This window comes from Zonotrichia leucophrys, chromosome Z, assembly GCF_028769735.1.
Source record: "Zonotrichia leucophrys gambelii isolate GWCS_2022_RI chromosome Z, RI_Zleu_2.0, whole genome shotgun sequence".
In the NCBI taxonomy this organism is placed as follows: Eukaryota; Metazoa; Chordata; class Aves; order Passeriformes; family Passerellidae; genus Zonotrichia; species Zonotrichia leucophrys.
The window spans coordinates 8,602,410-8,627,337 of NC_088200.1; the positions used below are offsets into that span (position 1 = coordinate 8,602,410).

General features: G+C 51.2%; 1 protein-coding gene across 1 annotated transcript in view; it reads left to right on the forward strand.

The window, feature by feature from the left end:
- Window positions 1-24,928, forward strand: part of CNTFR (ciliary neurotrophic factor receptor) — a 191,117-nt gene that overhangs the window by 102,391 nt on the left and 63,798 nt on the right. The window contains exon 3 of the mRNA XM_064735981.1: window positions 15,482-15,563. Coding sequence (XP_064592051.1) covers window positions 15,482-15,563 — 82 coding nt within the window. The remainder of the gene's footprint in view (window positions 1-15,481; window positions 15,564-24,928) is intronic.

Consider the following 24,928-nt stretch of genomic DNA (forward strand, 5'->3'; position numbering starts at 1 on the left):
AGATCTGGACTGGCTTCAGGGCAGCAGCTGGGCTGGGACTGTGAGCAGGGAGCAATGTGGGGAGTCACAGGTGTTTTGGGAGGGTGAAACTCCCATGACAGGAGAGGAGAATGGTGCCAGGCTCTGGAGGATGCTCTGTGGTTGGGATGCTCTTGTTGGCTCCAAGAGTGGGGAGATGAGTGAGAGACCTCTCACTCAGGGCTTTCCCCACTCCACCAGTGCAAATGGGCAGTGACAAGGGGAGGCACCCCCTCCCACTGTGGTCCTGCTGCTCAGCACGAGCCCAAATTAAAGAAGGTTTATTTAGTAAACCCATTCCAGGATAAAGGATTTGATTTATAGGCGCCCGATAGCGCTCCAAGGAGAACTTGTACAACTTTAACTGCATTTTCTCAGCATCACACCAGCCCAATAAAAGAGAGTTCATATGCGCTGCACAAATTCTCACTTCCAATATAAAAAAGGTTTTATGAGACTGGAAGTCTCACTGGCTCTGTGGGGCCGGGTGTATTGGCGGATACTCCGCATGACAGACCCTTGATTCCTCTTTGAGTTGTCAGACTTCAGTAGCATTTACAGCTATTTAGCTATCAAATTTTATGTGCAACTCTGAGAGAAATGTGTCTTTTAAATACTGCTCTGTCTCATAAACAGCAGTCTGTTAAACCATGTCAATGGTACAAGCAGTTTGTGGAGTCCTACAATGCAATCGCCTACAGGTCTGCTCGTTACCTGAGCAGCAAAGTGCTGAACAACTCACAAAGTTAATTTCTCGAGCCAGTTGTCTTGGCTGGGGATCAGCTTGCCAAGCAAAATCTGGTAATAACCATGCTCCAGCAGCCCATATTCAGGTCATGTTTTAGCTGGAGTCTCACTTGCTCTTTGCTCACTCAGACAAGGATCTGGTGTTAAGTCATCTGCACTATAGTTATGCCAAGAAGCCATCAGCAAGTTCACATCCCTGGATTTTTCCAACCCAAAACTTTGAGGCTCAGGATCCTTTCCTTTCTACAGAACGACCCTTCGGTCTTTTCTTTCATCTTTCTCCTCAGAGAAGGAGCTGGAGGCAGAGTGTTTCCAAGGTGCTGTCCTTGACCTTGGTCATAACAGAATCCCTTCACTGCCCCTTCAAACTTCCCCCTAGGACATCCCTTTCCTGTTGCTTTCCCCCTCTGTTCTTTTCCCAGCCATGGTTCAGGGCAATAGTATGTACCACATTACATCTCCACTCTATTTATTCGGTGACCCAAGCTGAGCCTGCTTGTATCAGATGAGGAACAGAAGCTTTCTTGCCCTTTCTGCCGATAGTGCAATCACACCAGCTCCAACACTGGGATATAATTTATGGACTCTGAGCAACAGGTCGGATCCGAGCCAGACATGAGCTTTCAGACTCTTTTATTTCATTCTTTACTTCTTCTTCTTTTTTTTTTTTTCTCTCTTAAACTTATTATTTTAGTGTAAACTGCTAACTTTATGCTAGTTTTGAGCTTGTGCCGCTTGGAAGGTGTAGACGGCATGGAGAGCCTGGGCTTTGGGCGCCTCCACCCCAAGGCGTGGGGTAACGAGCACTTGGATGCCTAATTGCTGCCGTGCACTGCAGCCTGGGAGGTTTGCTCTCCCATCGCTGCCGTTTCTGTGTGCAATGAGCCGGGGGGACGGCGAGGAAAAACATATATATGTGTATATATATATATATATATATCTATGTGCGTGTGCAGCATGGTTATTTTCAAATACAAAATTGCACCTGCAAAAATAGAAGCCAGGAAAAGGACTGGCAGGCAGCTTGGATCTGGGAGGCACCATGCGTGCGGAGCAGAGATGGAGACGGCGTCTCCGAGTTCCTTTCCCATGCTCGCGACGCCTGATAGTTTTAGCGGACATGGCTTTTCCTCCCGCTTGCATTTCAATTAATCATCTGCTTGTCAGCGCTCTTCTCCCCAGCTTCCCTCCCCGCTGAGTCCTGGGGAGCGCTGCGCACACATGCAAGGCGCCCATGCACGCAGCCTGCGTGCTGACGGGCCTGGCCGCTCATTAATCACTCACGGGTGTCGTGCGAGGCGGTCCCCCCAGAAGGAAGTTTGGAAGAGGGATAGACAGACATCTCCTTGGTCTCCACTTCATCAATGGGGTTGAGCTGAGCACAGGATCTGGCCCTGACACGCTGCGGTCCTGTGGTCTCTGTTCGTCTCCATGCTCAACGTCCCGCTCCAGGCAGAGAGCTCGTCAGATGTGTTCATCCAGATTTTGCCATCCAGTATCCGAAACAAGCGCTGAGCAGGTCCATCCCCCTCATAATTTGTGGGGGACTTCATCATATTTAAATTTTCTTGGCAGTGGCATGCTCATCTGAAATGGCTTAAGAAATGGCCTGAGGAAGCTCCAGTCCATAATCCTACCCCTCGCAGGGTAAATACCGAGTGTGGACCAGTTTACTTTGCCTGTTTGGGTTTTGAAAACCTTCAGGCTTAGGTCCTACAGCCTGTCTGGGTTCATCTTCCAGCAGGTGATTGTCATGAGACTATGCCTTCCTTAGGGCAAGCCTGAACCTCTCTTGTTGCAGCTCTTGCAGTTCATGCCTGTTGTCTCTCATCTTCCCACCATGGAGGAAATCAGCCTGTCTCCATCTCCCAGTGATCTTTAGGTAGTTGTTGTCAGGTTGCTGTTCAATCCTTCCAAAACCATCACTTTTACAGGCTGTGCAAGCCCTGTTTTTTCAGCCTCTCCTCATCCCCAGCCTCACCACCACCCTTCATGGCCTTGCTGGAAGTCAGCATTGCCAGTCTTATACCAGAGCCCCAAAACAGGGCACAGTGCTCCAGATGTGGTTTTAGGACTTTTTTTTTTCCATTTAATTTTTTTCCATAGTGAATCTTACAGACCCTGCCTAGGCATACATTTGGCATCAAATTTCCCCTTTCCCATTGGGAAAGCTTGCCAAAATATATGAAAATTAATAAAGTCTGTGTGTGTGTGCACGCTAGCGTGCACACTTATTTAGGCATGATTCCTCTTTTGAGCATTCAGTAGATTTATTTTCTTACTAATACTTTTCACAAGTGTCTCTAGAACTACAGTTTGAGCCCTGCACAAAGGTGCTGCTCTGCTCAGAGGCTCCTCTGCAACCACAGCAGGAGCTGTGCCCTTTTCCTGAGCCATCTTTGACTTTGCTTCCACAGACACTGTGGGATCAGATGGTTTCTTTTCCTTTCCCCTCTCTTTGCCCAGGGTTTCTCCTAATTAGTGCTCCAAGTTTTATCTGCCAGGAAGAAGGTTTTTTTGGGGCCAGTCAGAATTGCTCCAGCATGGCTGGTACACTCTGTGCTGGGAGGTGCTATAGCTGTAGAGAGCAGATTGTTAGGAATGATGGGTGCAGCCAGAGTTGGAAAAAGGGAGCACAAATGCCTTAGGAAAGCTTAACGAAGGTTGGGGTCCAGGCAGCCTGCAGAGCAGGAGGCAGAGGTAGGGGCTTACAGAAAGAAGGGGACCCAAGGGGAGCAAGGGAGCATTTGCTGGAGGTGAGCATCCCAGTTAGAGGGTGAGAAGATGCTCAGTGTGAGTGTGGCTCCTTCCAGAAGAGCTCATCGGCATCTTGCAGAAAAGCCAATGCTGCTGAGAGAGCAGCTGAGGGTGAAGGGGAGGGAGCCAGCAGCACTGGGGGCAGCTGAGGGACCAAACAAGCCATGGCATCCATCCCCTTGCTGGGTCAGGCTCTGCTCTGTGGCCACAGTGAATATTTTCAGCCTTCCTTAGTTTTGCAGAACGGCATTAGCTAACACACGCCCAGTGGCAAGTCCGGATGAGCTAGCTCCACATCCCTGGAGTGGAGAGCTGGGATGTGGATTGAAACCTTTTGCTGTGCCAGGGAAGTAGAAGCCAGGCTCCCACTCTGCATCCAGGCAGCATCAGAATGGGCTCAAGCAAGCAGAAAGCAGCAAAACCAGGGGCAGAAATCTGTTTCCCCACATTTGCTGCTCATCTGTGGCTCTACCCTGTGGTGAGCTCAGCGAGCTGATGAGTACGAGCAGACCTGACCCTGGCTCAGTTTTTCCTTTGTTCTGCCATTGACAAATATTCGGGATTGAAGTGAAATACTGTGCTTTTCTCTTCCAATGAAAAAAAAAAAAAAACAAACCACAAAAAAACCCCAAAAACAACCAAAAAAAAAAAAAAAAAACCCACCAGAAGGGAAGGAGCCCCTTTTGCATACTGCACCGGAGAACCCTCATCATCTTGTAGCAGGAGGCCAGCACACATGAATATTCCTGTGCAATATGCGCAAGTGATGAGCCCCATATGCAGGCCTTGGGAGAAATTAAATGTTTTCTACGGCATTTTCCAAAAAGCCTTTCTATCAAAGTGCTTGGCCCGGAGCCAAAAACGCCCCAGCTTTCGTGGCCCCAGCTGGTTGACACTTTTTTTATTATTTTATTTTTAAATGCTGATGAATATTTTCTAATTAAAAAACAAGCCTTCCCCTAAACTGAGTCTTGCCCCAGTGGATGGAGTGGAGCCAGAGACTGGGAGGGGGTTGGAGTCCACTGGGGATTCCATGGCTGCTCTTGGCTGATGGATTTCTCTTCCTTCGGTGCTGGAGCTCGCAGGAAGGGTCCTGAGACAAAAGGCACACGTGGCCCACATCTGCCCTGCCATGCCTGGTGGAAGGCAGCCTGCCAGGCAGGGGGGGCACCCTGGCTCCTGCCTGCTGCCTGGCCCCCGAGAGAGGGGAGGAATGAGGGCAGGCTCCAGGCAGAAGATTTGAAGCACACCAACCTCCTGGGGATGCAACTAGGTAAGGGGATTTCCAAGTCAAATTTGGCATTGCAAATGGCTGTCCTTCATATACTGCCCACAAAGGTGAGAATGAGAAAAGCCATGGTGTAATTTTAGGGATGGAAGAGATTTTAGGGGTGGTTGTTGAAGAGAGGCAGATGCATAAGATGAGACTTGATGCTGGCACTTGTCTTGAGCACGGAATCAAAAAGTCCTGATAGTTTTAAGGCATGTGAATGGGGTACAGATTTTGAGGGCTATCAGGGGCATAAAAGGGAGATCAGCACTGACTGGTTCTGTGAACTGGAAGGAAAGAAGAGCCCAGAGTCCAGTGAGAGCCTGGCTGGTGGGGCAGGGTGATTGTGCAGGGATTGTGGGGCCAAGCAGGAGAAGTATCAAGCACTCCCCTGCTTACTCCTGGAGTCTGGTAGCATGGCCACCTCCAGACTCACAGCCCCTAGAACTGCCCTAGGGTAAATAAAGACCTGGATGTGTGCTCCTTGGCTATGAGCCTTCATGGCAGATCACAGAGGCCACTGCATTCATGTTTAGTGTTTGGCTTTGAGGGCTTACTAGTGGAAAACATGTCTTGCTGCAGGAATAGTGGCGGCAGCTGCCCTCACCTCCATCCTCTTTTGTGACAGCCACATGGCTTGAGAGTGGGAGCTCACAGGGCAAAGCTCAGGGGATGGAGAAACAGCTTCTGGGGTCTGGCAAGGTGGGATTCTCCTAGCTGAGTTGTTTTTCTCCTATACAGCCAGGCTGGCCTCAGACTCCTTTCATTGTAGGTAGTTGGGTAGGAATGTGATGGCATGTCCACCTTGGATGCTGTATCCCATAAAGAATAGGAAAGAAGAAAATGAAGAAGGGAACTGAGCAGTTTGACATCACTAAATCAGTTCTGGGGCTTGGTACCAGTGTATGCATCTTCCCTCCCTTGCAGGGCTGAAAACAAATTGGATTTTATTCCAACCTCTTCTTTATTGAGTATTCATTTAATTCTGCTGGCTTTGCATGGCAAAATATTCCTCCAAGAGTACATCTTCTTGACTTTGATTTTTGGAAAGAGGCTGAGACTCACAGTCTCATACCATGCCTCACCTGCCAGTGGCAGCGCACAGAGATGCTGGGCTTGCCAGAGCCATGCTTGGTGGAAATCCTCATTTCCAAAAGGGTGTTTTGTTTCCCCCATCACCACCGAGCACACCACACCATCCCAGCACGGGTCTCAGTGGACAATCACTCAGTCCTTCTCTCTGCCCTGCAGGAGCTGCTTCCCTGATGTCGGGCAGGGAATACCTCTAACAAACATGTTAATTTAAGAGCTGTTAAAGCCCAGGGGCAGCGGGAGGTCATAGTCGGCACAAACAGATGGTGTTTTGTCCTTGATAATTAAACTTTCCTGTAGTTTTGGGTGAGATACTTTCTTGACTTTTATTTCAGTGCAGCTGCCTTCAGCCAGCTCCATTTCTCCCTCCTCATCCTCTGTTTGCCCTCATCAAACACTGCCTGTGAGGTCTGGGGCAGGATCCCAGGGAGATGGAGGGTCCCCAGGGGTTTTCAGAGGGGTCCCCAGCAGCCCCTTGGTCTCACCCCACATACTCTGCTGGCTCCAGGCTCTGGCAGTCAGGGCCCCTCAAAGAGGCAGCAGTTGGAGGCCAGGGGAGGAGGCCAGCCTGGGGTTTTGGGGTACCCCCAGCCCATTTCAGCAATGCTGCTTCTGCCTCTCATGGCTGCTTTTTCCCTTTTCACCATCTGCATCCAGCCAGTGCTAAGTTGAGAGGGGGCAAAGGAGCACGGGCCAGGGAGGTCCTGCTGCAAACTGAGGCAGCAGTGATGCCAAGACAGCTGCTGTCAACCCATTGGGCTTGGCTATGGCTAGGGACATTTCAGAGCAAAAAGAGGACATTTTCTACCCCCTGCTATCCCTGGAGGGTGTTTGCAAGGAGAAGAGGGCAGGCACATCACCCCAGTGCCGCTGCCAGCCTAGGCTTAGTTCTGGGGCAGACCCCTGGGCATACTGAAGAGGCTGCTGGCAGCAGAAAGCCCCTTCCAACTCCACTGGAGCCAACATGGGCTGCGTTCACCCAGGGGTGGGATTAGCTCCTGCCTGCAATGCTGCCCCTGTCACTTGTCATCAGGGCATTATAGAGCATCCACATGCCTCAGTTTCCCCCATCAGTCGCCCACTTCAAAAGCTGGGTGCTGCTCTGACATAGGGGCACAGACCCCAGGAGGCTGCTCAGGAGATGCTGAGCACCTGTGTTACCACATGGGGTGAGAGTTGTGATGGAACTGTGTGAAGCAATGACCTACAAACCCCATCTATCTGCAGGGTGGGCAGAGTTCCCCTCCTGTCTTCTTTGTCCTGCCCAGGTTTTGAGCAGTGTTCTTGCAGTGAGGAGGGAGGCAGGGGGCAGCCCATTTGCAGGTGGAGGACAAATGTCCTCACTGTCACATCTGTCCTGTCTGCCTGCAGTGGCCTGTGATCCAAAAGCATCTTGTGGGATGGTGACCCCAGGAAAGCTGGTGGTCTGAAGCTTTAGAGGCAGTGGGGACACAGCACCTCCCATGGAACCTGGACAGGGAAGGACAGCAAGCAGGGACCAGTGGGGAGCACACATCCCCAGCATCCTGAGCCCCTGTCTGCCTCCTACAGTGTTGCTGCTCTCCCTGGGCCTTGGAAGCTCCCTGACTCCTGCCTACCTCATCCTCCTGCCAACTTGTACTGCAGGCATGGAAGAGAGATGATACAAAGCAGCACAAGCCATAGTCACCATCCCTGGAGGTATTTAAAAGACATGTAAATATGGCACTTAGGAACAGGGTTTAGTGGTGGACTTGGCAGTGTTAGGTTTACAGTTGGACTTGATGAGGCTTTTGTCCAACCTAAATGATTGATTTTATGATTCCATGATTCTGAGGCATCTCTAGGGAGGCAGCATCAGAGTCATTGGAGTGTCTTCCTCTGTGCCAGCAGCTTAAAAAAAAAGAAAGCCCAAGCAAAAAGCCAGGCTAAAATTAAAATGCCCAAGAAGCTCTGTACAATAGGGTGTTTCATCAGTTACACTCCCAGTATGCTAAGCCAGTATCTTCTTCCCCCCTTGGACAAGACATCTGCCAAGATCTCTTCCAGTGCTCCTCAGTCCAATCTGCTCATGTCCCTGAGCCCCTGCCACACAACTTCAGGCTGTCATCCTCCTCCAGCTCTCTCTCAGCATGTTGGCAAAAAGCAAACCTGCCCTGCTGTTTGAGCAGCAATGCTGTGGCCTCAGTCCTTGGACACCTGTGTTGGTTCAGGAGTGAGCTGTAGCTGTCCCTGGCTTGGGGACATCACCACTGGAAGGTTTACTGGGGCCAAGCAAGCACGGTCCTGCCTGTGCTGGAGGAAGGGGATCCTGCAGGGTGCCAGCAGCCTGTTTGGGGTTGCAGCTGGTAGTTTTGCCCTGCTTGCCCCTGTGTTTCCACAGCAGTGCTGTGCTCTTCACCTCACACAACCCCAGTGCCAGCGAGCTCAGACACAGTGCCCACGCTGTGTCCAACCCCTTGCCTGGGTGCTGCAGAGAACAGCCCTGCAGAGGAGCAAGACTGGGCTGGTAAGATATACAGTCTTTGTGTTTCGAGCAAAATAAGGTTTCTGTGAAACCTGTGTCTGCAGGTGCTATTGAGAGGGATGCTAAAGCTGCTGTGGCCAAACATGCCCCAAAATCTCTCCTAGCAGTGACCACAGGAAACAGCATGCTCCTCTGTGCCATGTCTGCTGTGTCATGGGCATCCAGCTGATAGGAGAAGTCTGTCTGGACAAGCCCTGCCTGTCCTCCCTTTCCTCTTTGTTTTGCTCAGGATGGCGTATGACTGTGCCACAATCCAGATTTTAATACTAGGCTGCTTTTCTCTGCCCTGGAGCTTTGGATCTGAAGGGATGTTGGGTATTTCATAAAGCAACCTCACTACAGAGTCTCATCAAGGCAGAAAACAGGGTTGTGAGCAAAATCCTTGGGGGACTGAAGGGCGATGGAACCTCGCAGACAAAAATAAGAAATGTTGCCAGCATTTGCCTGGAAAGCAGAAACTGAACCTGGCATGAGACAGCAGGACCTTCCTAAAGAATTTGGGATAATTTGCTCAGTGTATGGGAGTTTGGTTTTGATTTTGTGGAGTTGTTTTGGTTTTGTTCTGCATCATTAATTTTCTACTTTTGTGGGTGGAGGCTGGGAATGGAAGTGCCAAAAATCAGCATAACACCAAGAGCTCCATCCCACAGTAACCACAGCCTGGAGACTCAGACTGAGCAGGAACTGCTCCCAAATATGCCCATCTTAGGTGATTTCTCCAGCTTCCAGAGAGGAGCACTGGGAAGCACCTGAACCACCAGCATCTCCCATCTCCAATTTCTCTCCCTTCTCTGTCTGATCCCTTCTGTCTGTCCCTGACATGGCACCATCTATGGTAAAAGCACTGCTCAGGACCTCATTTGAACAGAGGCTCCAGATAAAAAGTGCTGGTTCTGGCTGCTCTTTAATAGAAGCAAAGATCCTATTGATTCCTGCAATCTCTCTCTGCAGGGAGCCAAGAACGCTGAGTGCAGAGGAAAGCTGAGTAAAAAGAGAGGGAAAATATAATTTTCCATTGTTGGTCCGAGCTTTCCTGCATCTCAAAGGCTGCCTGGGTGGGGCTGTGGGCTGTGGAGAGGTGACGCTTGGGTATGGCAGCATGGCTGACCTTCCTGCCCAGGTGGCACTGGTGTCTCTGAGGAATAGTCCTGGGACAATGTTTTTCCCCTGCCATGGGGATTCAAGCCCCTGCTGCCCTGCTCTGCCTCCTCACAGTGCTGGTGTTGAAGATGTGTGATGCTCATTAGTATGCTGCTCCTTGTGCTGGCTTTTATCACTGCTGGAGCAGGCAGCCAGCCTTGGAGTGCTGCCCTCCACGTGAGGAAAAGCTGGTGGGCATGGTGGGAGTTTGAGGACAGGTATGGGCTGTGAGAAACATCCCCCTGAAGGCTTCAGGAGGGAACAGGGAATGGGCAGCAGCATGCAGTTGCCTGTGCAGCAGCACTGCCCCACAATGATGTGGCACCAGGGGCAGGGTCACTGGAGAGGCTCCCAGGGATTGTACCTGTCCCATGCTCTCCTGACATGGTGCTCCTGCCTGTCCTGGGGCCATGGAGGGATCAGAGCACCCCAGTGTGTCCCAGGGGTGGGCTGCACTGTCCTGATGCTTTTGGGCACCAATTTGAAGAGCTGCCAGGTGTGAGGTGATTGCCCTACCCTGCTCCTGGAGCAGGAGTGCCCCAGCCCCTGGAGCTGCAGGTGACAGCCTCACTCCTGGGACCCTCAGGACTCTGCTGGTCTTTCTACAGCTCCCTGCCCCAGTGGCAGCATGTCACCATGATCCACAGAAGCAAGAAATTACCTGGGAGCCAGCTTGCCAGTCTGGGGGATTCTCAAACAACATTCTGAGCCTTTTCATGGGTTGTTCCTCCCTAGACCATCCCAGCTGCCTCTGGAGCTCCTAAACTCTGCATTACTCTCTGAAAAGCAGCTCTGATTTAATCTGGGCTGATGCTCCCTCCCACATAGCTGCTTTCTTCAGCCCCATGGATATGGGGAGCACCTTTGGTCATTGCTTTTCACACTGACACACCTTGCCAGTGGCATCCAGGGAAGATGGAGCAACCTTCAGCAGGGCTGTTGAAACCAAGAGCTCTGCAAGCCCACAGCTGCCTTCGGGGGCACACCTTCAACCCAAGCAGCTGGGAGGGTTTGTGAGGACCATCCTTCCACCATTTGTCCATCTCCTGGACCACAAGGGCAGGAGGGTGTGTGCTGCCATCCAGGGGTCCAGCAGTGCTCACTGGATGGCAGAGGCAGGGTGATGAAGGAGCTCTGCTGTGGGGTGCTCCTTCCTCCAGGCTATCTTCCTCCTTGGAGCCTTTGCTTCATCACCAGCAAGGGAGGAGGTGGAGGGAGGAAAGTCACAGTCCATGAGAGCCAAGAGTGAATTTATTTCAGCTGGCCCAAGTCATCTCTGTGGCACTCGTGGTCCAGTGGGGCAGTGCTAATTGCTCTATTGACAGTGGGGGTTTAAATTAGATTTAAGAAAGCTTTTCAGGCAGTGGGGATTCTGTCTCTGCTGATAAGGCTTTCTGATAGCACATATGAAGGAGATGATAAAGTTCCTCTTTTCTCTCTTCCTCTTAGGCAGCAAAGAGGAGTTTAGTGCTGACAGGGCACTGTAAGGCCCGAAGGCTTTAGGGCTGTTAGCAAGTGTCTGATATTAAGTGACAACTATTTTTTCCTCTGCTTCCCTCGCGTTGCTGCCAGGGATGATCTGAAAGGAGGAGACAGCACTCAGTGCTGTCAGGTGCCCAAGCAGAGCTGCCCACATGGTGCAACCCCTGGGAACCTGGGGCTGGAGGGTGTCCTGTCCCCTTTGGTGCTTCACTGCTCATGGCAGCACCACACCCTGCCCCTGGGAGGAATGGCATGCCACAGGAGACACCCTGCATCCCCAGGGCTGGGAGAAGCCATGCCAGCATCTCTGGCCTAGGCTGAGGAGTCAAGAGTGGCTTTGATAAGTGTGTTGTTTCTCCTTCAGTAACGCTGGTGCCCAGGAGGTGCCTGCTGCCAGTGCAGGGCACTGTGATGCAGTGTACACTGCACAGTACCACACCTCAGCAAGAGGCAGACTGGGACCTGGCCTGCGGGACAGGTGGGCTGCAGTGCCTGCAGGCAGCATCTGCGCTCCAGGTGTTGGGTACCAACACAGCCAGCCCCTGTGGTGCAGGTGTGCAGTAACACCTACACTCAGCAGCTGCAGTACAGGGGGTACCTAAATACATGCTGGGGGTGTCTTCAGTACAGGGGAACTGTAGCAGCTACAGCCTGTGTCAGCAGGCAGGGGTCCATCCCCAGTGCAGGTGTGCAGCACAGGTGTCCATGCACAGCCCAGGTGTGCAGCACAGGTGTCCATCCCCATCCCAGGTGTGCAGCAGAGGTTCTAGCACAGCATCGACAGTTGCTGTGGGCAGTGCAGTCACATCTTGGTGCCTGCCTGCAGGACAGGTGCTGCAAAGCTCCTTTGGAAGGCTCAGAGCAAAGCTGGAGGGGAAGCAAATGACTAAACAGAGTTTGTTTTTCCCTAATTCACTGCTTCAGAGCCAGACTCAAAACAGCACCTGGTGGTGAATTGTCTGATGGAAGACTTTGTCATGGAAACACTAGGTTTTAAAACTACCACTTTTCTTCTGAGGCAGCCACACAGTTCTAGAATGAGGGTTTTATTTATTTATCATTGCTGAGAGCAGCCTGTGACAGGTGAGAGTTGTGGTGGGAGACTGGGGTGCAGCCCACATCCCTCACCAGCCCTGCCCTGGAGCTGCTGTTTCCAGGTGCCAGTTGGTACTCCATTGCTAGTGGAGAGCTGGAAGGGATCCATGCCTGTGCCTACTCAAAAGAGGACACTGGGACTGTTGAGCAGAAAATGTCATCCTACTTTTTGCCTGGATAGACTGGAATCCCTTGCCTGGAATCCCTTTCACTCCTGCTGTACTCCCTCCTGGGACTGTCCTCACCCCATCACACTACAACAGCTAATGTCACATTGCTGTGCCCCTTCAGTCCTGATCCAGCTCAGGGAACACAGGCCTGGAAACATTTGGTTTAGACTGAGAACTGCTGGAGGGGACCTTATCCATGTCTGTGTTGAGTTGCCTTCTGCTAAGAGGGACAATGGCTGATGCCCTCACTATCCTCGGTATAGAGGACAAGGCAGGGAAAGATCAAACAGGAAGTTGGGGACAGGGAGGATGGCTCCAGACCTGCTGGTCCACCACTTCGTATGTTCCCTCTCCCCATTTCTTCTTCCCCAGGCTCCTCTTTTCTCTCTACCTCTAAGAAATTATTCATTACTTGGGAAAATTTACCTTTTGCACAGAAGATTGAGTTTCACACTGCAAGCTTTGCTGTGTAATAAATGTGGTTCCCTTCCATCACCTATAAACTGCTCCCTGCTGCCATGGGGACATAGCTCAGGACTCTGCACACCTGGTCAGCTGCTGCTCACTGGCCTGTGCACCCGAATGCCAGGGTTCTGGCTTTTACTAGAGAAACAGATAAGCAAGCAAATACAGCAACAGAAATTTGCATTGGAAACATCTGCAGAAATTGCAAAGGCTTTGTTATGTGCTTGGGGGAAAAAAAATCAACATGGCTTTGGGCAAGACAGTCAAACAAAGCAAATACTGCATGGAAAATTGCAATCCAAGTGAGAAGAAGTTTGTTTTCTGGCTAGATTTTTGTCCTAAAATAGCTTCTCTCCTCCCTGGTCACAGGGCTAATCTCTAAGAAGAAATGAGGTTTCCAGGGTGAGAGCAGCCAAGTGGTGAATTCTCTGTGCTGTCACTGTAAGCCTCTGCCTGTGTCCTGGCCATGCCCCAGAGTCCTCAGGGATCTTATCTGGGTCCCTCTACTCTCTCTTACTCCACCTGTATTCCTTGAGACCATCAATGCTTTGGGACAGGAACCATTCCCTGCTACATAACTCTGTTTTGATACTGGCCTAGGCACATGGGCAGGAGCAGCAGTAATTATTTTAAGAGCTGATGAGACAAGAGAGGAGCAGCAGGGGGTGGGCAGCAGGTGGCTTTGCTCCCTGGCAGGGCCAGGAGGTAGAATATGATGCTGGAGATGATATTTGCACTGAGCCAAGCTAAAGACTGCATCAAGGAGATCTCACACTTTCCAAAGAGCAGTCTAGTTGCTGGGGGTCCAGTCCCACCTCCTGTCATTGTCCCCAGAAATGGGGTGGCTGCACTAGCTGGAGATACCTGGGCTGTGGTGAAGGGAGGCTATGGCCCCTGGTTCCTTGCCTGCTGCAAGTGCTGGTGCCACCCATCAGCCCCCAGGGCTGTAGAAAGGGAATATTCAGTGGAAAGTAAATTAGAGTGCAAATAGGAAGAGTTGGCTCCTGGGTTGCAGGTGGTTTCCCAGCTGCTCAGGGTCCCACATGCCAGCAGTGCCCCAAGATGAGGCACTGCCACCTGCCTCAGGTTCCAGCTGTCACTCACTGCCTGAGGTGCCACTTGTGATGGCAGCTGGGGCACAGGTGGGGTGGCAGTCAGGGAGCCATGCTGCAGGCACAGAGGGGACACATGGAAAAGGCAGTGGAGGGCAGGCATGAGAGAAGAAGGGGGGAAGAAGAAGAGTGAGTGACAAGGAGATTGTAATTAGCACTTGGTGCTCCTCGCCCAGAGCTTTCAGAGGAAGGTCACCTTCATTATCTCTGTTTTACAGATGGGGAAACTGAGGCACGGGGAAGGCAGTTAGAGTGATTTGCTCAAGGTGACCTGTGAGGGCTGTCAGCAGGGTCTGGGTCTTGTCTGTCCATGCTCTGCAGCACCAGCACACTGGGAATGACTCTTGCTGCCAGCCCTTGGAGCTCAAACCCAGCACTGAAAGATTAAAGGACATGGATGCCTTCTCTGCCCATCTCCAGGCTCATCCTCTTCAGCCCCACTGTCTAGACCCCCAACATCCCCGCCCCTAAGAGACATTTGAGATCAGGCTGGTCCAGCTGCATCCCAAAATCTGCCCGTGCAATCCCACCCAGCTGCTCTTGCCTTCCCTCCAGCCCTGCCAAGGCTCCCTGCGAGCCCGAGGCCGTCTGGGCTCCTGCAGCAGTCCTGTTGGGTAATGGAATATGTTTTGCTGGTTTTTTTTCTCTCACCAATGGAGCTTCCCCTTTATTTAGGTTTAAATGGATGCCATCTGGCTAATGAGCCCTTACTCATGTTCTAGATTAAAAGGCAATCCTGTGCACGTTACCGATACGGCACTGGAGATTAGAGAGGCTTAAATGGTTTTGAAGGTGCAATTTGCTTTTCATGCATGGTGCAATTTACTTCCTGGTGGGTGGGCCAGCATCCCCGTGGCTGTCCCCAGCAGCTCCCTCCTGGCTCTGGTCTCCTCTACCAGCCCTGGCTACATGAAAATGAGAGTTTGGGCATCTCCAGCCTGGCAGGGCCATGCAGGATATCATTGTAGTTATTGCTGCCATTTGTCCACTCCTAGAGGGGCTTTCTGGTGCAGGCAAGATATCTTCATCACCTGCATTCTTAGCTGTCACCCCCTCCATACCTCCCTGCACCACAGCATCCCCTGGCACAAGGCACAGCTCACCAGGACAGAGTAGCCTCTGCCCCTCTCCCAGCCCAGAGAAGTGGGGGACAGCTATGGCCCATCAAGATATTGATGGCAGGTGGCTGAGGTTGAGGTCTCTGCTGTGATTAACATCTTGCACATCCTGCATCATCAACTGTGAACTACCTGGGTGTGCTCCCATCTCCTCAAAACCCCTCTGCAGCCCATTTGCAGGTAGCATTGCCTCCTGGGATGATGCTGCATCTGCCAAGGAGAGCCCCACGAGGGACTGGATTTCCTAAGGAAAATGTTGAGAATGAGACAGGGAAGATAGAGCATTTGTGCATGTCATGCATGTCATCACCTCCAGGCACCTCCCATGGAAAGTGCCACAGGCTATGGAGTGATGAAGTGTGCCCCAGCAAAATGCCTCATTTTGCAGTGAATTTCCCCTTGGCTGCCATGGAGCTGGTTTTACAGTCATCTCCTTGCAGTCCCATCACTGGGGTCTCTCAGCCCTGGGGGCAAGCCCTGACTGCTCCTGCCTGTGTTTGCTTCCACAGATGGCTAACCCTGTGCCGTCAGCGTGCTGCGTGGTGCTCGCCGCGGTGGTGGTGGTGTACGCCCAGAGGCACAGCCAGCTGGGTGAGTCCTTCATGCCCCCCTCCCAGGCCCTGGGGGTCCTCAAAAATGGGAATCCTGCTCCTTCAGCCCCTCTCTCCTGGGGGAATCTGGGTGCACCCTCCAGGTGTGCCTGATATTATTGCTGTGCATGTTATCACTTCTCTCCATGACAAGTGTCCTCTCCACCCCATCACTGTGGGGTTTGGGCATCCTGCATCTCCCTCTGCTGATGCCCCTTGCCCTTGCCCACAGCTCTCTGTGTCCCTACTGCTTTGGACCTCTTTGCCCACTCTTTTGTGGACACTGCCCCATGCAGCCTGCCCATGAAGGGATGAGGAGTTGGGAGGAAGCACCAGCCTGACAGCCTGACAGCTCCAAACTCCAATCACCTCTAACAGCTCCATGACACCTGGACCCATGAAAATGATGGATGATGCTTCATCTTCCTCTCACCTCCTTGGACTGACTTAATCCCCACTGCCACCATATATCTGTGCCCACCACTAGCTCACATCTCTCCAGGTTGGCAGAGGATTCAGGGCTTATTTTAGTGTTGGCTTTAGAGGGATCACCCTTTAGAGTCTTTGGTGGCACTGGGAGCCAAAGGAGCCCCACATAATCCTGGGCCTAGGCAGGAGCAGGAAGATTATGAGGGATGGCTGGTCTTGGTGCAGGGTCCAATTCTGCAAAAATAGGAAAAAAAGGGGAATCTCCAGAATTACCTGCTTTTCCTGGCAGCCTGTCTGTAGTAGCTTTTAGAAGATCTTGGAGGGGAATTTTGCTCATTAACTCAAGTAAAGACACCTATGCATCCTTGGGCTCTGTGAAATTGAGGAATCCAGCCAGAGTGCCCACTGAGCTGCCTTAAATCCACTTGGGTGGGTTTACATTGCCACAAGCTTCCAGCTTGGACACAAAGCAGCCAGGGTTTGGCAGCACATCCTCATTGCATGGGGACAGCCACTCTCTGGACACAGAAGGATTTTGCTGGTTGGTGTTTCAGGAAGGTCCCCAACCCCTTCCCAGGGTGCCTGCCTAAAGCATTTGGGCGCTGTATGTGGTGGTGCTGTGATGCTTCCTGCAGAGAAGCAAAGCTGCTCTCTTCTGCTGTGCTTGCAGGATCACTGCCTGGGGAGCTTTAAAGGACCTGGCAAGAGGACAGCAGAGCATCCTTTGGATGCTTTGAATAGTAACCCAGGCCTGCTGCACAGGGAGGTGCACAAAACACAGAAGTGCCAGGTACTTCAGGGTTGCACACACTTGAATTGTGTTGTCTAGAGAAGAACAAATGCTGCTGCTCACCAGTGAGCAGGTCCACACATTTTGCCGCTGACAGCTGGTGCAGAGCTGCAGTGACTGTCACCTTCTGCTCTGTGATACAGCAGGATTGAGGGGTTCAGCAGCATAGCCTCCCATGTCCTCTTGTCCCTCACGTTTCCCTTGCCTGCCTGTGTCTGGGAGGGAGATTTTTGGGGCACCAGCTCAAAACTGAAGCTGCTGAGGCCTGTGGGTATCAACAACTGCCTGAATGGAGTGAGAAGTATGGCAGGGCTCTTCCCATCTGTGGCAGCTTCACTGGGCAACAGAAAAAGCCTATGGGGTCAGAAAATTACTTATGAGACAGTAGAACACCTTCAGGACTGCCCTCAATCTGTCCCTCCTGGGCACCTCTCTGAAATTCCGAGGTTTACTCTGGCAGGAGCTTTGGAGCAGCAGATCTCCCTCCCACTCCACCATTCTCAGCTCGGAGGGGCTGCACACAGGCAGGTCAACACCAGAGACCCAAAGCTTGTGCCCCGTGCCCCCCAGCCAGAGCTCAGCCCCTGCCCTGCTGCAGCCTCTCCTCACCAGCCGAGCCCAGAGCTTATCCCCCACCAGCCGGGCACTGGGGCTGGAAGTGCACAGCAGAAATGGGGCTGGAAGTGCACAGCAGGAATGGGGCGGGAGGATGGGTTAATCCCACTGGTGGCAGGGACCCGGTGGAGTGGTGGGGAGATGCTGGCACAGAGTTCATTTATCATGCACTTGAGGCACGTTCGACTTTAATAGCTCATGAAGCACTCTAAGAGATGCATTAGCACTGAATACTTGAGTGAGGAGGATGTGAGAAGCTGTTAAGTGAGCATGAGCACGGCGGAGGGAGCCTGGCCACCCTCTCCTGGCTCTGTATGCACCGCGGTGGTTACTGGAGCGTCCTGCAAAGTGCCACATGAATTAATAAAAGCAGCGTCAGGCTTGGTGAAGGTGAGGCTGTTCATGTATTAACCCCTCTGCTGCTCACTGTTAGTCCTTCTCCTAGGAGCAGGCAGAGCATCTGTCTGGGATGCAGAAGCCTGGGATGATCCCCAGTGTTGGGGAAGGGAGTGGAGGAGCTCAGAGGTCAGTGGGTTTGGGGTTTCTGTGGCCTTTGGGGTGGCGGAGCTCCCTTGCCTTGCGTCCCTGGCAGGCTGCTCAGGTTTCACGTGCATCGCACAGCTGGGGACTGAACTTCCCAGGGGATAGACACTGGGTGGTGGGAGACCAGAGACATCCATCAGGGCAGCTCCAGAGGCATGCTCAGAGGCTGGCAGTGATGTTCTGGCTCTAGCAGTGGGTTTGGGCTGTCCTGCTGTGGGGAGAGGCAGAGGGGCAAAGGAAGAGGGTGTGCAGGACTGTCATCCCCAGTGCATGAATAATCAGCTTTAGATGGGGCTGCCAGATTGGGCCAACCTGCCTGCAGAGATGGGCATTGCCCTGGACAGCCATAGGCTGTCCCCATCTGTGCAGATCCAGCTGGCATGGAGGGATGAATGTGATGGTGTTCACAGGGGTCCCAGGACAAGGGAAGAGACATGAATCTTGACTCATTGTTTGAGAAGGGTGATTTATTATATTATGATATGTATTATATTAAAAGAAAATTATATATTACAACTATACTAAAAGAATAGAAGAAAGGATTTCATCAGAAGGCTAGCAAGGAATGAAAAGGAATGATAATAAAATCTTGTGACTGCTCACAGCCTCAACACAGGTGGCTGTCATTGGTCGTAATTTTACATGCTGGGTAGACAATTCTCCAGATCTCATTCCAAAGCAGCAAAACATGGAGAAGCTGAAGCTTCTCAGGAGGAAAGATCCTGGCAAAAGGATTTTTTATAAAGTATGTCTGTGACAGATGGACAGGAGCTGCAGGAAGAATGGGAGAGCACACAGCAGGCAGAACAGGCTGAAAACCTGGAGAGAAGAGGAGAGCCTTGAGCCCTCTGTAAGGAATCACAGAATGGTTTAGGTTGGAAGGGACTTAAAGATCACCAAGCTCCAATCGCACAGCCATGGACAGCAACAGCTTCACTAGACCAGTTTGCATAAAGCCCCATCCAGTCTGGCCATGAACACTTCCAGGGACGGGACATCCACAGTTTCTCTGGGCAGCCTTCACCAGTGCCTCATCATCTTCACAGTGAAGGATTTATTCCTGATATCTAATCTAAACCTACTCTTTTTCAGTTCAAAGCCATTATGCCTTGTCCTGTCACTGCATGTCCTTGTGAGAAGTCCCTCCTCAGCTCTCTTGTAGCCCCTGCATGTACTGGACATTCATCCCAAAGCCTTCTCTTTTCCAGGCTGAAAAACACCAAGTATTTCAGCCTTTCCTCATAGAAGAGGTATTCTAGCCCTCTAATCAACTTCCCATTATTGTGGATAGCTCAGTTTTCCTTCCTGTGTTTCGTTCTCCAGGCAGTGGCTGCTGCCAATTTATTTCGGAATGGAGGAAGGTGCTGGGGGAAGCTGAGCAGAACGCGGATGCGATTGCTGTCTACTGTGACACTTGCACCTTTGGTTGTCCAAGGCCTCCACTCTGTGAGAGCAGAGCTGGTGGGGCTCCCTGCAGTGCAGTGACCTCCTCCCTAGCAGGGTCTGGGTTCCTTCAAAGGTCTGGAAGAGGTCACTGCACAAGCTTTGGGGTTTAACCCAAGCTCTTATGTGGGAAGTGTGTATGTGGCGGAGATGCCTCTCCACATGTCAGGCTACAAAATGTACTTGCATATCAGGCTACAAAATGTACTTGCATGGGTGATTTCAGCTTTTTGTACTGAGTGCTCTGACTGCCTGTTGCTGGACTTAGTTATTGCACCCAATGCCTAAGGCAGTCCTGAAAAGAGGGAGCTCTGCTGTGACCAAGGTGTCTTCCCCATCCATCAGCCCTGCCAGAGTTATGTCCACATCTGTCCCAGATTGAGATTTCTTTGCTTTTAAAAGAGGAGTAATTCTGCTTTATTGATCCTCACCTTGCTGAATTAACTCATGTTTAAACAATAATTATGTTTTCACCCAGGAGAGGAGACAAAGAGATAAAAGGCTCTGGAAATGAATGCACTTCACATGCCACATGCTGGGGTTAATTTATTGATGGGTGAAGAAGCTCCCATCTCCTCTCTTCCTCACCAGCTACAAGCAATTAGCCCCCATCATTCCTCAGCCGAGGAAAAGAGAGATTTTGTTTCATTACTCTCCCTTTTTTCTTGCTCTCTTAAGCCCTGACTAATCTTTTGCAGTCGGTTCTGCTGCAAAGCCTCCCGGGGGCTCCAGTTTGCACATACCTTGTTAGAAATGCTGCTGCAATGACAAAGCCCAGACCAGTAAATAGCCTTCAAAATGCACAGCAAAGCCAGGCAAATTGGCTTTTCAAAGAGAAACCAGCCGTAGATAGGAAAACCTCTTTCCCCTTCTAGAATTGCCCAGCCTTGTCTGTGTTGCATTTTTTGGCTGACAGGGGTGTGACCAGCTCTTTCTGCACTTTGCTTCCTCCAAGTAAGTGAGCCCATGCCAGGGAGTGCCATCTGCCTGGCATGCTTAAACTAGACACTTTGAATTTGGAGGTATTCTCTGGATTTGCTGTGTAGAGATGGTTTGTACATTCACACCAGGCTGTGTGTTTTGTTTGTGTAGGCTTTGGTTGCTATGCAAATGCAGTTGAGTTGAGGTGACTGGATTCAAGAGGTGTGATGGGGTAGCCTTGTGCATGCATCCTAAGATGGCTCTGCAGGAGTGCTATCTACAAATATACATTCATAAGTATATTTGAAGTATCTCCTCTCCTCTCCTCTCCTCTCCTCTCCTCTCCTCTCCTCTCCTCTCCTCTCCTCTCCTCTCCTCTCCTCTCCTCTCCTCTCTCCTCTCCTCTCCTCTCCTCTCCTCTCCTCTCCTCTCCTCTCCTCTCCTCTCCTCTCCTCTCCTCTCCTCTCCTCTCCTCTCCTCTCCTCTCCTCTCCTCTCCTCTCCTCTCCTCTCCTCTCCTCTCCTCTCCTCTCCTCTCCTCTCCTCTCCTCTCCTCTCCTCTCCTCTCCTCTCCTCTCCTCTCATCTCCTCTCCTCTCCTCTCCTCTCCTCTCCTCTCCTCTCCTCTCCTCTCCTCTCCCCCTCTTTTCTCCTCTCCTCCCCTCCCAGCACTGTCACAGTGTCCTTCAGTCATGCATTAAGTGACATGACAAACATCTGTCATGTGTTGTTTGTTTGCGCACCCATTCCCCAGGGTGAGTTGCGTGTGCAACAGAGTGATCTTGAATTTTTGTAATTGCCAGGGCACAGGCAGTTGCTGGGGCAAACAAGGTCAAAGGGACTGACCGTGTGTGCAGAGTGGGCTGGCTGGGAGGCTGGAAGTGGTGCCTTCTTCCAGGCACAGGCTGGGGCCACTTCAGGAAAAAGTTCTGTATTCTCATGAAATAGCACCTTCCTACCTCCCATGACACCTCCTCCTTTCTGCCCCTGGCCAGGTTTTGCTCTCAGCACTGCCACTTTATCTCCAAGTGGCTCCTGACAAAGCCTTATCAGTGTTGTCCTCCCCAGGACACCGTCCTGCATTCTGCCAGTCTGACCTACATTCCTCCACTGGAGATGAATGGACTTGTGTTTGGCTGCATAAAGCACATGCTTATGCTGAGGGAAGGCTCGTATATTAACTGCTCTGGACTCTGTGTGTGATGGACTCATCCCTCCCGTTGCATACATCAGCCCTTGTGTCACTGGCAAACTTTGCCAGCAACAGTTTTATGTTGCCTTCAAGATAATTGATAAGACAAGTGATTAGCAATTGGCCAAGAACATATCCCGGCGGGACCACACTGGGAACACCCTCCTGCAATGATGATTCCCCATTAACAATTAATTCCCCATTAGCAATTACATTTTTTAATCCTTCCTGTTATAACTCTGGATGCTCTCATTATCCAGCTGGCTGAAAATACCAGCCTCACTCCACACTGCAGCCCCATTCAGCAGAGTCTGCTTAAATCATTCTGAAGGCTGCCATTCAAGGGCAGGCACCTGCTCTCTGCCTCTTCTTGCTCATTGCTGCTCACAGCTGAGCTAGCCCAGGCTCGTGGCCATCCGCTGGGATCCAGCATTTTCCCAGTGGGATTACTGCATCTGCTGGGGGACAATCTGCTGGCTCATCCCGTGCTGGCCAGAGGTACAACCTGGCTGTAATTCAAGCTGATGCCTTTCCAAGGAAGGTCCATCACCTCCACCCTTGAGCATTCATTACTGTGATGGTTTTCCCACTGCCTCCCCATCTTCCCTGCCAGCCCACAGCTGCAGGGAAGCAGAAGACACAGCAACCCCACCTGCAGGGACACCCCAACTGCAACCTGTTGGACTCTGCTGCACATTGTTGGGTGTTTAAGTCACCTTTGTTGCTCTGATCTTCCCTGGTGAAGATCAGAAGAAGAAGAAGTATCCTGGACCCAAACAGGCACAAACATCTGCATCCTTCCCTTTCCATTTCTACCCCTCTCTCTGTTCATGAGCACCTGGCTTTTATTTTTCTTTTTTTTTTTCCAGCACAAGATGCATCTCCTGAAAGGTTCTCTGCCTGCAAAATAAAAGAAAACAGCAAAAATAGCCCAAGGTCCTGGAACAACTTTTTCTATTACTGGACATCCCCCTGAGCTCAAGTAGACTTCCTGCCCAGACACAGAGTGAATTACAGCCAAGCTCTAGGCAGCTGACCTTGTGGTCAGCCAGAGCAGAGGCTTGCTAATAAATGTGGTCAGCCCCACCACAAACAGCCTATTTTTAGTGCCTGTGCTTTCTTGCCCACTGCCTCATCACTCCACAGGTTCCAGAGCTGAGCATCCCACAGGGGTCCAGCCAGCAATGCAGGATAGCCCTGTCAGGAGCACATCCCAGGCTTGCTCCTCTCTCCTTGGAGCTAGGAAATCAAGAGGGTTCATTTCCACAGATTGCCTGTTAATTTTGTGCTGCAGAGAGTCACTGGTGTGCAGCACAGCGTGGCTTGTCCTGCTGGGACACACTGCTCGTGCCTGTCAGACGGGGATTGGAGAGCTCACAGCTCTTACCTGTGAGTGAAAAATAACCACAGGTCAGCAATAAGATTGATATCCCGTTGTGCTAAGTGCTGTCGGATGCAGAAGGTGAGATGTTCTAGAAGTGCAAGTGGGGGAGAGAAGGGAGGGACAGGAGTAGAGGGACTGGCAGTGAGGTGAGAGGAAACACAGCTTGATGGTTCAGGGCTTTGAAGTCTTGCTTTTTGCAATTTACCAAAGTTTGTGGACATTGCGAAGAAGCTGCCTGCTTTCCATGTACAACTCTGGAGTCACTGGAACTGAATTTGCCACTTTCTGGAAATGGAACTAGTTGTTTGAAATGGAGCTGATGAAGTTCTGGAGTAAAGTGGAGATCTGTCCCATGTGAGCCATCCAAGAGCTTGGAAGGAAACCTAGCTGGCAGTATCTGTGATGCTAGCAAAAAAGGGAACTCTTCCCAAAAATAGGTCCTGTGTATTGAAGCAGATCACAAATCTGCAAAAGAATCAGACAGAAAATAAAAAAAGAAAACACAGCTTTGGAGGGTGGATCTATCAGGCTTTGTACAAGCCTGTGATCCCGCAAAACCTGTGAAAGCAGTTCATGTCTGTGGTGAGAAGAAGAAACTGCCAGGAGGATCACAGTCTGCCAGGACTCATTAGTTCTGCCAGTGTTAAGGAAAAACATGTCTCAGTAGTTTCTTAGGCTTCATTACACATCAACAGACAACAGAGGAGGAGGAATGGAATTTGTAGTCCAGCACCCAGACTTCTGGAGAAGCTTCAAGTGGAGGAGTTCTGCTAACACAGGGCAATGCTGCCACAACCCCAGGGGCTGGGGCAGGACCTGCCAGGCCGTGGCTGTGCAGAGAGGGCAGAACTAAATTTGTGGATCACCTGCATGAGCCAGAGAGTCCTTGCCAATAAATCCTTGTTGAAACCCAGTGCTGAGCAAGGCCTGCTTGCTGGGGAGAGGCTGTAAGGAAAGGTTTGGATTTCCTCTTGGCATGGCATTGTCCTGCTGTATGGAGCAGGAGCATGACTTCCTCTGCTGACAGTAGTGGTAAATGGACACATTGCCACCCCAGCTGGGAGCCCCCAAAGGCTGACTGAAGCCAAAATCTCATTTACACAGATTTTCAGCCCTTAGGAAGCTGAGGTTTAGTCCAGCACAGAGGGAATAGCCATGGACCTTGTTCTTTATGTGAGCACTGACTGCTGAAGAAGAGCTGTGTCCTGTCGAGCACTGAGCTCCTTTTGGTGAGGGGGATAGCAATCCTAATCCTTTCCTTACAATCTCAAAGTCTTGCAGAAATGGAAGATCACATAAAACTGTGACAGGTGGAGTGGAAACCTTCAGTGCTTCAGGGATTTGGCTTCAATGAGCTTCCTAAACCTCGGAAAGCTCTCACCTCGTAAGTCACATGTGGCCATCCCAGTGAACCAAATATCTCATATTTCCAGAGCAGCCTGCTCCCACCAGCCCATGTGTCCAACAGAACTTGGACTGAATGTAACGCTTATTATTTATCCCATTTGAAGAGTTTCCAGTGTCTGGATGCTCTGAAACTGCCAAGCCAATTTCCAGCCAGGCTCAAAGAGCAAAATGAGGCAGCCCTGGGGCAGCTCTGGGCACCACCTTTAGGAGCTCACAACCTCAGCAGTGGGCGCTGCCAATCCTCCCCAGGACATGTCACAGTAGCTGTGTGTGGCAGAACCCAGGACCAAAAAGTCAGGAAAGGCTGAGACATTCAGATCCTGCACATCCATTTGTAGTGTTGGGCATGTAATCACTTGCTGCTCTCTGCAGCCCACCTGTGACACATCTGGGAGCAAGCAAAGCCCTGGATAATGGGAATGCAGGCACAGCAAGACTTTGAGTACAAACACCATCCTCTCTGCTTCCTCAGGATTTTCTGGGGTGGGAACAGAGCAAAGATACCATGGAGCATATTCAGGAGTGCAGTTGCTGCGACACAATGTCCACAAACCTCTGTTATCAGAGTCCTTGGTGGGGTTAATCTCTCTGAGCAGACACTGTGCTTCTGTGGAAAGGGAAATACCAGATTCCTAATCAGGCCT